The 15,595-nt window shown below is 41.1% G+C and overlaps 1 protein-coding gene across 5 annotated transcripts in view; it reads left to right on the top strand.

Annotated features, from left to right (window-relative positions):
* Cdh6 (cadherin 6) overlaps window positions 1-15,373 on the top strand; it is a 147,709-nt gene extending 132,336 nt beyond the window's left edge. For 3 of the 5 annotated variants that reach the window (XM_017316421.2, NM_007666.4, XM_006520017.2), the window contains exons 9-12: window positions 1,392-1,513; window positions 2,608-2,725; window positions 2,863-3,114; window positions 9,382-15,373. In XM_017316421.2, coding sequence (XP_017171910.1) covers window positions 1,392-1,513; window positions 2,608-2,725; window positions 2,863-3,114; window positions 9,382-9,872 — 983 coding nt within the window. In that variant the 3' untranslated portion in view covers window positions 9,873-15,373. Of the gene's footprint in view, window positions 1-1,391; window positions 1,514-2,607; window positions 2,726-2,862; window positions 3,225-9,381 lie in introns of all 5 variants that reach the window. The other 2 variants (XM_006520018.4, XM_017316420.2) reach the window with 1 other exon arrangement.
* The last annotated feature ends 222 nt before the right edge of the window (window positions 15,374-15,595 follow it).

The raw sequence follows: 15,595 nt of genomic DNA, 5'->3' as shown, positions 1-15,595 counted from the left end.
TTTTAGATTTTGCTTTTAATTTCTGAAGTTCTAAACACTTTTATCTCAGCTGGATACCTGCTGTGAAATATTCCCTATCAAATGGTTTATCATGACTCCATTTTGCCAACATAACTCACGAGATGTGAAGTCTCTGAAGGACACTGGGTGGAATAATGAATGGCCAACTGGGACCAAAAGAGGCCCTGGTATTGATAGTGATAAGGGCTCCTCATTAGACATTTGTGAAATAGGAATTTGGGTTGCAGAGTTTGTCCCAAGGGACTGGCAGAGACACCAACAACAGTGCACTCTTAAAGTTTTAAAATTACAAAATAATTTTCCACTACAAATGACCATTTTAAAAACATGAAGTTTAGTTTTTTACTAGTCATTTTATGTATATTTTAGGTTTATGCCTAAAATTTTCTATTTTTAGTATTTAATGTTTCTCTTAATATATTTGAAAATATGGGTAATTGATACATATCACAATTCATGTACAGCCACTTTAACTTTGAGAGGATAGTGTGAAAAAAACAGATGCTAGAGATTTTACGAATACTGTTGTCAGAGGGCTGGAGAGATGGCTTGGTGGTTAAGAGCACTGATTGCCCTTCCAGAGGTCTTGAGTTCAAATCCCAGCACCCACATGGTGGTTCACAACCATCTAATAAGATCTGATGCCCTCTTCTGGTGTGTCTGAAGACAGCAACAGTGTACTCACGTACATAGAATAAATAAATAAATCTTAAAAAAAAAAAAAAAGAATACTGTTGTCAGAACTTGTTAACCATCTTCAACAAACAAAAATCTGAGCGCTTGTATAAAATCAGCGCTCACTTACTCCAAAGCCTTTCTACTCTCTGTTTTATTTCCATGGGAATCTAGATGATTCCACATGACTTACTCCTTCTCTTTGGTCACATCTGAACCTGATGCCTCTGAGCCGCCATCCCGGGTTATCCCACACAATATCCTGGGTTGTCCTACACAACTAACAGCTCCATTTCTCTCTATCCCTTTTCACTGCTTCATTTCACCCTCTGGGGTAGTGTGTGCTCGTATGTGTGTTTATCTCCACATTAGAATAACTACCTAAAATTCACTATATTTATTTAGCTCCTTTTCGAGACCCAGGACCCAAAATAATTACCAGCCCATACTAGGTGTCAGATGTTTCAGGAAGGTTTTATTAAATGATCGTGCGTTCAAATAGACGTGCGTTAAGTGGATGAGAGAGAAAGCAAGAGCTCCTAAGTCCTGCCCCTCAGACCAGAAGTCCGTCCTCCAGTGGACCAAGGGGAGTAGTGTGGAAGGATGAGAATGAAAGAGTACATGTCTGTTGTTGTCTAAGGAGAATCAGTGACTGACACAAAAATGCCTGTTTCTTTCTTTTTGGTGTGCATCAGATAACCCAAAGCAAAGCAGCCGCGTTCCTCTATATATTAAAGTTCTCGACGTCAACGACAATGCCCCAGAGTTTGCTGAGTTCTATGAAACTTTTGTCTGTGAAAAAGCAAAGGCAGATCAGGTGAGTTGTATTTTAAAAAGCACCTTCAGCTTGGAAGTCAGATTAATTTAGATCTAATAATTGAGACGATAAACACAGCGGAGGGCTCCTCTTGAATTATCTATGAAGTGGATGCCAAGGGTATTAATACCATAAATAATAACCAAGACAAGATGAATGTTTAACTTGCATAAGAGAACAAACAGTTTCTAAGAACTGGAAGTTCATCAGTCTCCAAGGCTGACGCGGATTCCAAATCAGTCTTAAGTTTTCATTAAAATAGATTAGTCATAGTGTTGCCGGAATAAAATCTTTATTGGTGAACAGATAGCTTAATTTGCATATGTACTTGAAAATAATAACTAGAACACATTATCCAATTGCCTATAATTCACAGTTTTACTTATTTACATTGCCCATCTGTAAAGTAATACAAATTCATGAACGTTTTACTGCTTCCCCCATTTGCCACCCACCTGAGAGGTCTTTGCAGCCTGGGACCGAGGAATTACGCAGCACTTTGTCAAATCAGGAATACACTGCCGAAGGGCGGGGAAAGGGAAAGCTGAAGTTATGGCAGGTTGCTTTTTTTTGTTTTACATTCATTTTCTTTATAATTTTTCCCAAGTTGCTAACCTAGGAACGTAAGAAGATAGGGCTTTAGCCCAGGCTGTCCAGAGCACATGCACTTCATTACCTGGCAACACTGTCAATAAGCACCAAGACATTTCAGGGTTCTGTATCACTCTCCAGCAGGGCTTCTCAGCCTGGGCCATCTCGCCCCGTGGGGATTTCTGGCAAGGTCTGGGATCATTCAGATTGTCACAACCTAGGAAGGGGCTCTGGGGTAGAGGGAAGTGAGGTCCGGGTGAAGACCACACTGTTTGCAAAGCAAAGCGGATCCCCCAGCAAAGAAGGAGTCCTTTGCAGGGAATGCATTGGTGGTTCTTTTAAGGGCTGTCGTCTTCATTGTCATCTTCATTCAATTACAAACTGTAGAACTAGCAATTAAAAAAAAAAAAAAAAAACAAAAAAAACAAAAAAAAACCACCCTGTGAGAACCACTTTCGGGCCCTGAGCCTTTGTGACAGACAACCCTCTGGTCTCTACTGCAGCTGATTCAGACCCTGCGTGCTGTTGACAAGGATGATCCTTACAGCGGACACCAATTTTCCTTCTCCTTGGCCCCAGAAGCAGCCAGCAGCTCAAACTTTACTATACAAGACAACAAAGGTATGTAAGCTCCTGACCTTCCCTTTCCAAGTCCCTACGGACTGGATCTCCATCTCCATCCACATCCGTCTCCCTCACGACCTCCTCAATGAATAACGGAGTATCTACACACTCACCATTTTGCTTTCTCCTTCCAGACAACACTGCAGGGATCCTAACTCGGAAAAATGGCTATAACAGACACGAGATGAGCACCTATCTCCTGCCTGTGGTCATTTCGGACAACGACTACCCAGTCCAAAGCAGCACTGGGACAGTGACTGTCCGGGTCTGTGCATGTGACCACCATGGGAACATGCAGTCCTGCCACGCCGAGGCCCTCATCCACCCCACAGGGCTGAGCACAGGGGCTCTGGTGGCCATCCTTCTGTGCATCGTGATCCTACTAGGTAAACTGCTTCTCCCTGCATCCTATCTCCCCTTGGTGAGGGGCACACACTGTTACTGTGACACTCTAGATTTTTCCGCCTCCCCCAGTAAGGCATACAGCCTGATCTAGGTGAGTAGAGTCATATGCTGAGAATCTGTGTTATTCAAACATGAACTCATTTTCTTGCTTTAAAAAAAGAATGAATGGCTTTGAAGAATGAACAGATGTGATATGTGCCCATGTCTTTGCTTGCCCAGGGTGCCATTTCACCAAAATAATATGTTGTCTATCATACTGCAATGCATCTCAGGGGAATTAGGAAGCAATATCTATATATTCCCTGTTTGTTCTGTTTGTTGTCAATATTTAACTTGGCAAATACTGGTAGATTTTGAAGAGTGCGAGTCATCCAGCATGGAGCAACTGACGAAAGCCCCTTCTACAAGGTAATATTTAAGATCAGTAGAAAACTGGAAAAGGATGGGGAAGACTTCCTTCTCACACACAGGAAGAAAGAAAAGTATGGCATTTCTCTTTAATGAAACAAAGTTAATTTGAGCTACACAATGGAATAACTACCCACTTAGCACTGCTTTCTGGCTACCACATATGGAATGTCTATCATTTTCAGATTGTTACTAAATAACTCCCATCATTAGGAAGCAAATCTGGATCCCAAAGCCATGAGTGTGATAAAAGTGAAAACCAAGACCGGTTATGGCTCAGATATGAAGTCTTTCCCCCAAGAAGAGCTCATGTGTTAGAGATATGGTCCTTGGTTGGTGGTGCAACTGAGAGGGAACTGGATCAGGAATTGTTAACGTCATTAAGATGATCAATGTGCCAATGAGTTCAGAGTTGAATGAACTGTTAGGATGTGGAGCCCGGTTGAAGAAATTATGGCACCTGGCATAGCTTTGAAGGGCATATCTGGTCCCTGGACCCTTTTGCTCATTCTTTCCCTTGTCCATGGTGAGATTGCTGCCTCTTCTGCCCCATGTTGCTGCCACAATGACTCTTTGCCTCATCACAGTCTCAAAAGCGGTAGATCCAAGTGACCATGGACTGGACCCCCTGAATCCATAAAGCAAGATCTGTCTTTCTCCCATTAAGTTGTTTCTCCCGGGAATTTTCTCAAAGAAGTAAAAGCAAAAAACAAACAAACAAAAAACAACTGAGTTCAAAAAGGTTAACAAGCTTTTGACTATCATTCAAGTAAAAAAAAAATCAAATATCAGCTAATGTATCCCTTCCAAGACTGAGCACAAGGGGCTGGAGAGATGGCTCCTCAGTGAAGAGTATTGGCTGTTCTTCCGGAGGACCCAGGTTGGATTCCCAGGACTCACTTGGCAGATCCCACAACCATCTTTAATGGTAGTTCCGGAGGATCCAATACCAGGCATGCATGTGGTACACAGACATGCATAAAGACAAGACACCGGTGGACATCAAAAAACACAATTAAATTAAAAACATAAAAACAAGGTTTGGTTTTACACTCTCACCTCTATACAGCTTAAAACGAAAGATCCAAGCTTGACCCACACCTGGAACCACAGCACTGGAGAGGTGGAAAACAAGAGATCAGGAATTGAGGGTCATCCTTAGCTACGTGGTAAGTTTGTGGCAGCCTAAGATATGGGAGACCCTCTCTAAAAAGGCAAGCAAGAAAATGTCACCAGGAGGAGACCGCTTCCAATAATGACGTCTGGATAACAGTGGAGATGCATGGGAAGAAAGGGGCCTGTGTTTCTACAAGAAAGACGTTGCTCATTACTGATCAGTGCTGTCAACTACAACAGAAGACTGGAAACTTGACTTCAGAACCACAGTCCTCTTCGCAAGCAAGAGTTGAGCAAAGCATTTTATGGTCGGAAGGTCGGTAGCGCTGACAGTGTACAAAGGCATATCGGTTCGGTGTCCCTAATTCGGTGCGTCTGTGAAACCTGGAGGACTTGATCGTTGTTCTTGATAGAACAGGAGTGTCCAGACAACCTGGGGTGGGGGAGCTCAGCCGGTGGGAGGAGGAGCAGCCTTTATCTACTAAACCTCCTTACTACCTCTAGTTCTCTGTCCTAATTTTACATGTTAGTTGTATTTTATGGTTAATGTACAAAGCAATGTATCTCTTTACACATCAAATCGACTCTCCATACACATGTGTCCTCATACTTGGTTCTCACCCTCTCCCTTCCCCAGATGGCCCCTTTCCACTTTTTTTTCATATATTCAATTCACTCCCTACCCTTCTTCTGCCCCCTCATTAGACCCTTCCTACTTTTGCAACCTACACTCCTACACATAGTTAAACACAGACACAGAGAGAGAGAGAGAGAGAGAGAGAGAGAGAGAGAGAGAGAGAGAGAGAGAGAAATACATATGCATGAATATGTGCATCCATATGATGTTAATCTAGATTTTTCATGTAGAAGAAAATACAGGATTTGTCCTGAACTTGACTTATTTCAAGTAATGTAATGATCTCGTTCAGTCAATTTTTCCTGAAAATGTCATGATTTCATTTTTTTTGTGGCTGCATAAAATCCCATTGTGTATATGTATCATGTTTTCTTTATCCATCTATTTAGACATCTGGGCTGGCTCCATTTCCTGGAAATTGTGTGTAGAGCAGCCATAATCCTAGATGTGCAAGCATCTCTGTGGCACGTTGACTTACAGACCTACAGGCATCAGTCCATCTTCTCTTCTCTACACTCTTGCTACTCAATAACTCATTTTTCTCCCCCTTTCACTTTTTTTTCCTGCAATAAACTCACTGTCTCTTCATTATTCTTAATTGGCTTCAGTACCTCCCACACCTTGTCTAGTGTTTTGGGAATTCTGTACATATTTTTTTTTGAAAAGAAGAAAATGAGTTTTAGCTTAACTAGGCTCACTCCATAGACTTAGATGGCGCACAAGGTGCTTTACAATTTTGTTTTCTGCTCCTCGGAACTACCTGGGGTGTACGTATGCATCTGCATCTTCAATATGAAAGCTGAGGCGTCAAGCTATGAAGTTAGTCATTTGGTCAAGGCACGCATAGAACAGGTGGTAGTACTCAGTGCAATACCCAGGCCTTTCATTCCAGGCAGGTATGGCCCACCCATCCCAATCCTTAGGTTCTCTGTGAGCGTCTGGACTACAATGCAGTTTCCAGCCTCAAAAAAAAAAAAAAAAAATCAGACTTAAACTGAGATCATTGGAGAGATTAGAAGCAAAGCCAAGAGGTTGCCAGAGAAGGAAGGTTACCACACTGGCTCATGAGGAAATCTGATACAAAGGCAGGCCTGGCCTAGGGATGGAGCTCTGGGATAGGGCACTTGCCCACCACAAAAAAGTCCCTGGGTGATTCCCATAGCATCTAGTATTTTACTAAAAGAAAACAGTAAAATGATTCAAGCAGAAGTTAGATAGTGTGTAGGGAGGAGCCTGGGGGGGGGGGGGGGGGCTTGGAGTGGATTTGAACTAACACATTATATACATGTAGAAATATTAAATGAAATATTTCAAGCATCCCAACAACAATTACATCTAATCTATATAGCAATTTAGAGTTTTGCCAAATTTTTCACCTCTAACTCATTCCTCTTGACAGCCCCAGACATTGTATTATTGCTTCCCTTTTACAGAGAAGAGAATGTGCTTTGAGAGGTCATATCACTTCTACAATGGGATTGGAGCATGAAACTGATCACATCTTTTTCCCTCCCTTCCCCCACTCTTGAAATCCTTCTGCCATCCTCTTGCCCCAAGAGACCAGAGAAACAAGAGTCCAATCCCCAATAAAGGCACCACACAGATGAATCCTAAATGCCTCTGCCCCAGCCCGGTCCCCATTTATAAAAGTCAGTTTTCATGAATCTCCCATTATCAGGTGTACGATAAGATAACAGGAGATGTAGGTAGTCTTCATTATAGACTTAAACTGTGCCTAATCATTGGACACCTGTGGCTTTTGACTATCCCCTCTCTCACTTTTCACTGTGGCTATAATTTCAGATGAACATAGAATTGAAATTTTAAAAATCTGAGTACTTTAATCTGGAATATGATGGAGTGATAAACGCTTGCTCTCTCGCCTTTAAGGACAGAAAGAATTCGTGTACGTTACAGTTGAACTGCTTAGGGGCAGATGGCTGAAGTCTATCCTCTAATCCCTAATGTTATCCTAACCTATATACATCCCTGGCTTTTGCAAATCCATACCACATCACACTGGAAAGCAGCATAAAAGGAGGATTAGACCTAAGCCCTGAAGGTCTTCAACTCCTACCAAGGTGGAGTTGAAAGCTTACTAAAGCCACCAGGGTTCCTTCCCATACCCTTTCCTTGGCCCCTTCTGGCCCAGCCACGGAGACTCTTGCTTGTTCCCCAGACACTACAAGGGCAGACCTACCTATGGTCTGTAGCTGTTTCCCCTTTGCTAGCAAGCACCTTGGATAGCTCCTCCTGTTGTTCCTGGGATGGTACGAACCTCCCCAGCCCATGGAACTAACAGAGAAGCCCTCCCCATCCTCTTTGCCCTCTTCTGCCTTTTCTTGTTCAAATCACACTGAACAGCCTCTAATAATTTCTGACTTGGTATACATGTTTATTTTCTGTCTCCATTCAACCGTCCCCAAACATCTGCCCATGCTCTGAAGCATGGCTTTCCATCCACATGTTTTACTGGTAGGACCTAGAACTGCACCTGGCACAAAGCAGACACTAATTATTTATGGAGAGAATGAATGGATCCCCTGGGTGGGTGAGACAGTGGAGGTGCCGGAACACTCTCTGACAAGAACAGGGAGTATGAAGGGCTACACGGCCACATACTTGAGAATGGGGAAACTGTCTTTCCTTAGGAAAGAGACAGTCATCCCAATAAGCTCCCAGCATAGCAAGTAAGAGTGCAGCCTTTTTAGTCTGCTGGACCTGGATTTGAATGCCTGCTGCATGTGACATCTCAAGATCTCAACTTCCTTGTCGGGAAACTGGGGTCTTACCTATGGTGAACAGTCATAGGTCTATTACAATGACTAACTGCAGCTGGACATGAAATGCCCTTGGTACCCTTGGTGATTGGTATGGAGAAATATCTCTCTAGGCAGCCAACTAGTAATATTATTAGAGCCTGAAAGGATAACATATAGACAAGTGAGTGTGTAAATCTGTTCACTGGGATCAAGATGTGCTTGCTTCCTAAACATTGCTGCAAGAACTCAGTTTTCGTGGCATACAGAAACTGGACCGTGTAGTGGGTGAAATGTTAAAGAGACACTGACAGTGTGTCCTGGACAACCATTGACTGGAGATGCATTTTCTGTGTTGGATGGCCACTTTCTCTTTAAGCTGTTGCTGCTTTTATTTTCCACCCCTAGGTCCATTTGTAGGTAGATGTGTCTCTCTCTACAGGTAGCCAGCTGTGTTCTACCAACCAGCTGTGAACAGAGATCAGAAGCCATTTAAACATAATTCTTGCTTTGCCTCTAATCTGAGCTAAAAGAAGAAAAAATAATATGTCTGTAAAACAGACATTCCAGCCAAGGAACTTGTGGGACATATAAGTCTTTCAAAGTGAAATCTCATGTAATATGGTTATTTAACTCAAACACAAATCATGTGGAAAGTTTATTATTATCTGCCCTATTTAATTAGCTGAGCTTGAGGCCCAGACTAGCTTTTGGAATCTGGGTCTCTTTGGGTTTTATCTGTACGAATTTTTTTTTTTTTTTTAATGTGGGAAGGTTTGCAAACGTTCACATCTCTGCTTGGGATTTTAAACTAATTTTACACTTTTCTCGGGGGCTGGGGGTGCAGGAAGGCATAGCGCAATAGTTATTTTAGATGTGGGGTTATGTGAAGCCGTCAACACATCCCAAAGGTGCCAGCCTTTTCTTTATCCAGTTTTGGAGCATTTTAGGCTCTGGGCACAATTTGCACTTTTATCACCGTACTTTCTCTGTGGCTCCAATTTTTTTTATTATTATTATTTATTTTCTCCTACCTTGAAAGTAGTTTACATTTTCAAAGGGGAAAAAAGAAGGAAGTCCTGACAAAAATGATAGCGTTTTATCACCCCCCCCCCCGGGGTTAAAGTATAGCCTTCTTTAAAATGCTACACCCCAAAGCCCCCAGTCTGATTGTGGATGGAGATAAAGGTATCCTTAACTCTGGGACAAGTTAAGCCTGCATTTTCAAGCGAACTTTTAAAGCTGCGGGTTGGAGCAGTGTGTCTTCCTGGCGTTAATTGGGTAGCAAATTAACTTCCCTTGCCTTCTGTTTTGCTTTCTGCTTCCAGTGACAGTGGTGCTGTTCGCAGCTCTGAGGCGGCAGCGAAAGAAAGAGCCTTTGATCATTTCCAAAGAGGACATCAGAGATAACATTGTCAGTTACAACGACGAAGGTGGCGGAGAGGAAGACACCCAGGCCTTTGATATCGGAACCCTGAGGAACCCTGAAGCCATGGAGGACAGCAAATCGCGCAGGGACATTGTGCCTGAAGCTCTTTTTCTACCCCGGCGGACTCCAACAGCTCGTGACAACACGGATGTCAGAGATTTCATTAACCAAAGGTTAAAGGAAAATGACACGGACCCAACAGCCCCTCCTTACGACTCCTTGGCCACCTATGCCTACGAAGGCACCGGCTCTGTGGCCGACTCCCTGAGCTCGCTGGAATCCGTGACCACGGATGGAGATCAAGATTATGACTATTTGAGTGACTGGGGCCCTCGGTTCAAAAAGCTGGCAGATATGTATGGAGGGATGGACAGTGACAAAGACTCCTAATCTGTTGCCTTTTTCATTTTCCAATATGACACTGGACTGTGTGACGTGGCTAGTCCTTTCTATTTATCCACTATTCCGTGAGGGGTTCTCCCGTTGTACCTGGTCCAAAAGTCAATGGCTGCAGTCCGTGTGGATCCAATGGTAGAGACTTTTTTCTAGTACACTTTTATGAGCTTCCAAGAGGCAAATTTTTATTTTTTAGTTCATGCAGTTAACCAAGTTAGCCCAGCAGACACGCGGAGGGAGGAGAGGTAGGAACGGCCCTTGTCCCCTTAGAGCCGGTCGGCCACATCCCTTACTGCTGGCCTAGACTCTACTACTTCCTTCATGGCCTCCAGTCAGCTGAATGTTCCTACTGTACATTTCACATGCTAATGGAAGAAGGGATCATTTTAATGATAGAAATATAGTTTTAGCATTTAAAAAGGGGGGTAACAATTGGGAAATTGTTCCTGGTCTATCAGCTCTCAAGGAGATAATTAACTTTGGAGCGGTTTGTAAGGATGTGTGTGTGTGTGTGTGTGTGTGTGTGTGTGTGTGTGTGTGTGTGTGTGTCAAGGAATTAAAGTGGTATCTGGGGCATCCTGTCTGTGCTGGGAAAGGTGTTCCTAGCACCAACAACCACCCATAACGTCAAATCCTTCCGTGTTTTAAGATGATTTAGGAGCAAATCAAATGGTATCGTTCAAAGACAGTGATGAAAGACGAAGGTGTGTTCCCTGACACGATTTGGTTGCATGTGATAAACATAGAAGGTTCACCATCACACCAAACCAAGGGAAGAAGAGAAATAGCTTTACAAAAAAAAAAAAAAAAAAAAAAAAAAAAAAGTTAACAAAGGGAATCAGGGAAATTTAGGGAATTTCAAGGTTTTGTGCCATCAAGTATCTCGGTTCCCTTCATTCTTTCAACTATCAGGAATCTAATGAGAAGTAGGTCTAATACTATAAATGTCCTAGAGAGAATTTCCTGAGGCAAATGTTAACTCTTTGTAGTTGTGGTTGCTATTATCCTCCTGTACCTGAGTATAGAAGTGTGAAGTACAATAATTCATATTCTTCAAATACTTCTTTTATATAATTAACCTGACTTAGTGCGGCTTAGTAGATTGAATACCCCACCCTAGAGCTCAAGGGGAAGGTGAGAGCCAGTCACATTTGAACCTAACCCCTGCCCTTTGACCTCGGAGCCATCCCTACACTGCAGCAAGGGAAAGAAATGACTAGCACTGAGATGTTGGTGGAAGCCAGCATTCCCTGCTCCTACAAGGCTCACAGAAGAAGAGCATGGATCCCCTTCAGCAAGAATGCTTAAGACTCGTGTCACAGGGACAGTCGATTTCCAAACACAGCCATGCTTTCCCAACTGGCTTCGGTAGCAACACTACCATCCTTGTCTTTGAAATGATGATAAAGTAATAGTCTCAACTATGAGAGAAAAGTAATATAAAATCCATACAATCTATTATTGCTCTAATTATGCAGTTAGGCTCTCTTAGTCAGTTATTATCCAGGGGACCCAACTGAACCCAGTTAATCCTTCTGGCAGGTTCAAATCATTTATTTCATATGACCGTTCTAATGACTCTCCCCATTAGATTCTCATAGTGTGCAGTCATCAGAAATTTCCAAAGTACTGTAATGAAAACATCCTCATTTGAAAACTTTAAAAAAAAAAGGCTCTGTACATACATATATAATATATACTTAAGAATGTGCTGATTTCTCTTAATAGTCATAGGAATTTATTTTCAATTAATGTTCATTTTATAGAGATAATCTTAGTATCATCTCCATTTCAGGGTGAGGTTTTATCAACACATTTTCTGTGTAGAAACACACTATTGTTTAGTTGACTTTTAAATAGGTGTGTTACCCAGGTGTAAAGGTGGCACCTGTGGAACGGGAGAACTGCGGAATTTGGAATACAGTTTAAAAAAAAAAATATATATATATATATATATATATTTACAACCACATTGCCCTTTGTATTTCCTGAATGGTTTCCTGTTTGTGATGGGATATCCCGAATAGTGATGAGTATTTCATGCTTAGGCTATTTCCAGCTTTTAGGTTTTATTTTTCTAATTCTTCATACACACACACATACACACACACAGGAACACAAACAAATGCTACAAGGTGGCTTCACTGAATGTATTCCATTCGCAGGTAAGTAATGAAAAAAGATAGCCAAGGAAGATTAATAAGAGTTACTAAGAATCACAAGAACTGCACTTTACACAGTTTATTGTAAAATTAGAATGCTCTATCTTATATCTTACATTATGTGACAAATTGAACCAAGAAACATAGTTCTTAAAAAGAAAGGTATTATCTAAAGTTGCCCTTTTGAGCTTCTGGTGTGAAGTTTGGTGTTAAATTTCCAAGGGCTGACAAGAGCAATTTCCAACCTTTTGGGATAAAGTTGACCTCTCCTCTGAGTGCAAGTGTTCCTTGAAAGGAAGTTGAGTTGTCTGCCAGGTAATTGGTCAAAGTTTTTTTTTAATCTCACCCTGAAAAATCACACATCATACCAAGAATAGATGACTATGACTCAATATTGAAATAACTATTTATTGTCTTATCGCAAAGATTGTTGGGGAAGCAAATCTGCAAAGAAACTGAACTATTTGAGTCCTGTAGGTGTCAAGTTCAGAGAAACTCTTGCCTCTAAGAATCATCACACAGCAAATGGGAACTCCAACTTCATCTCTCTCTGAATTTCTGCTTCCCACCAAAATACCAGGTTAAGAACATCCCCACGGACAGATTTCTTTGAGGGATGAGTCCTGAGCCAACTTGAAATGCCGTTCTGGGGGGGAGGGGGAGAACACAGTTTTCAGCCCACTTTTCATATTATCTGTATCTTGATCTACAGACACAGGCAATGAGAATGACAAGAGAGCAGGAGGGGTCCAACTTTAGCATTTGCTTTGTTGAACATAAGCAGACTGGGTAGTAATACAAGGTTGTTTCAAGAGCACTGATGCCTGTCTAACTTTAAACCTCTTTTCATCAGAAAGAGGGTCTTTAAACTTCTTATGATGCTTCCTAGAATAAGCTGAGATTTTAAAGAACATTGAGCCATTGTGCATTAGGTTAAAATTCCCTCACTATCTGCTTTCTTCAGAAAAATCTGAAAACATTTGTCCTCAAATAAGTAAATAAATCAATTTGGAAAGATGTGCAGACCATTTCATGAGACCCTAGGAGTGGAAATCTGGGCAATGTAAATACGACTTCCCTACTTTCACATTCTGGAGGTTCAGCTAGAGAGTCACTCTATTTTCAGATGGAACAAAGCTGGTGATTTCATTTTAATTCAGGATAAAAATATGTGGCTTAGTTCTCATTTCCACTCCTCAAAGTGTTATTATACAAGAAACTGACTCTGGATCTCAGAAGAGCCAAGTTTTGAGAAGCCAAAATAACTTGTTAATGTTTCCATTATGTAATCTGTGTGTCTCATGAACAATATTCTATGTAGAATGCTTTATCGTGGAAGCAGGTATTTCCTAGAGGAAAAGGATTTATAAAATATCAACAAGGCATTCTGAGATTCTGCAGCCTTGAGCACCATAGAAACATAACAGCAAAAAAGAAAAAAACAGTTGATTCCTAGGTGCAAGCTAAATATTTGAATGAGGTGCTTATTCTAATCAAATAAATGCCTTTTCTTTTACAGCCACCAAATAAATTCTCTTAGCCCCCAAATACTATGTTTGAAGTAGCATAACAACTTTGGAAAACCACTCTAAGAAGTAAAAATATCTGCTATTTTAAAAGACAGGCTCCATTTTGTTTTTAAAAAAATCATTTTGCTGTAATTTTATTTTTTACTCTATTTAGATGAAATTATTTTTGAATTGTTACATTGTAGAAGGGGGGGCAGGATACAGGCAGTTTACTGTATTTAAACTAACACTCCACCCAACCTTCTTTCTCAGATTATACGGGCAGAAAGATTAATAACTAGTGTGGCCATTTTCAGGACGATGGGTTGCATCCTGAGTTCTGACAAGCGTGTTTTCTTTGCCAGAGAGTGGAATTACATTGTGGTCTCCTCAGAGTTCAGTGACGATCATGGTTGCAGAGTTTTAAATCTTCCTTTGACATCTTTACAGAATAATTTTCAAAAGGGGTAATTCTCTACTGAAAATACCAGACCCTGACAATATTTAATGCAAAGAGCAATACCCTGTTAGGAAGCAAATACATCGGCTCACAGACTTGTTAAAACTTAATAAAGAAATAGCTCATTTTTAAAGCCAGGAGTTTATGGTCTCTGCATCATCGATTTAATTTAAGCATTGCTGAGACAATCTTTAATCTCCCCATTTTGTAATACCTTATTTATGGTGCATTCTCATTTTTTAATTTGGGGGGAACGTTAGCCTGCCAGAGCCACCAGATGAAAGTGTTAAGAGGAGGTCAAACGGAAACAAAGGCCATTACCCGCCATATTTCAGACAAGACTAGGGCACTTAGCCGAGGAGACACCCGGTTATTAGATTAATTTCAAAAGACCTTTTACAAGTTGCTTAATTCCCTTAAAAGAAAAAGAAGAAGAAGAAAACCCTTGGACCACAAACTCAAATGTCCTTTCACATGAGGTTATTTGACAAATGAGAAATGGACTCAGTGTTGTAGAAAAAGCAGCCCTCTGTAATGAGATCTTGGTCTTTCGTGTGAGGCTAATGCTACTTATGTAAATATATCTGGAGCACCTTCTGTAAGCTTTTAGTTTTCTATGATCTATTAGTTTAGTGTTTATTATAAAATAAAATAAAAAACCCATATGTAGAATCACTCGGCACTCACGGGGAATGCTTGTACAACAAACGTCCAATAGATCTGCTCAGAAGAAACGCAGGAACACTTCAAACCCACTGTGCTGTTCTGTTTGCAATTATTCTTACTGCTTTGAAAGGAAGCCGCATCAGAATAGGCCTTGTAATAAGCGCTGTGTGCGTCTTCTCTAATACCAAGCTAAGGCCGTTTGGGTTCTCCTACTGTGACTTGTGATTTCTAAACCAAGAAAATAAAGGCTTTCTGGTGATCTACTGTAGTTACTTAAAAAATAATTCAAGTATAAACTGAAGCTTATGCCACCCTTTGAAGACCTACTGGCCGGAGTCCACTATCCGTTCGTGTCTTCAGCAAGATGAACGAACGGAGGATGGAAACAATTGGGCTGGCTTCTATCCTTGCGCCTAGTTCGGCAGCTTGCTGTAGCCTTACGTATTACGTGGCAAAGTTTTCTGTGTTTGGAGAATGAGGTAGCTCAGTGTGGCTGGGCCCTCTGTTGTAGTCAAATGAGAGATAACACCACTCCTTGACATGGCTTCTTTTAGTTGGTTTTCTTTTCTTAGTCTTATAAATTTGAAAAGGATGCAACTTTAAAAAAGTGATTTCTCACAAAGAGTAAATATGCCTTTTGCAAATCAATTTTTGTAACGTTATTTATATGATATTACTTAATAAACTGTTTTTTTCTAACTTGTTTTTTTTTTTCCTCCCAATTCTCTCAACTATTGTTTGTCACCATGGAGGGATTTTTGTTGTTGTTGTTGTTGCTGTTGTTTTTTTGATTTGGGGGTTTGGTGGGGTTTTTTTTAAACGTATTTAACATATTTTAATTTTCTGAATCCAGTATTCCAACTTCTTGGATAGCTAACCAAAGCTAATACATTATTCCAGAAGTGGCTTGTAACCGTCATT

Source organism: Mus musculus, chromosome 15, assembly GCF_000001635.26.
Source record: "Mus musculus strain C57BL/6J chromosome 15, GRCm38.p6 C57BL/6J".
Lineage (NCBI taxonomy): Eukaryota > Metazoa > Chordata > Mammalia > Rodentia > Muridae > Mus > Mus musculus.
Note: the sequence above shows the minus strand (reverse complement) of the source record. Positions and strands in the feature narration are given on the sequence as shown.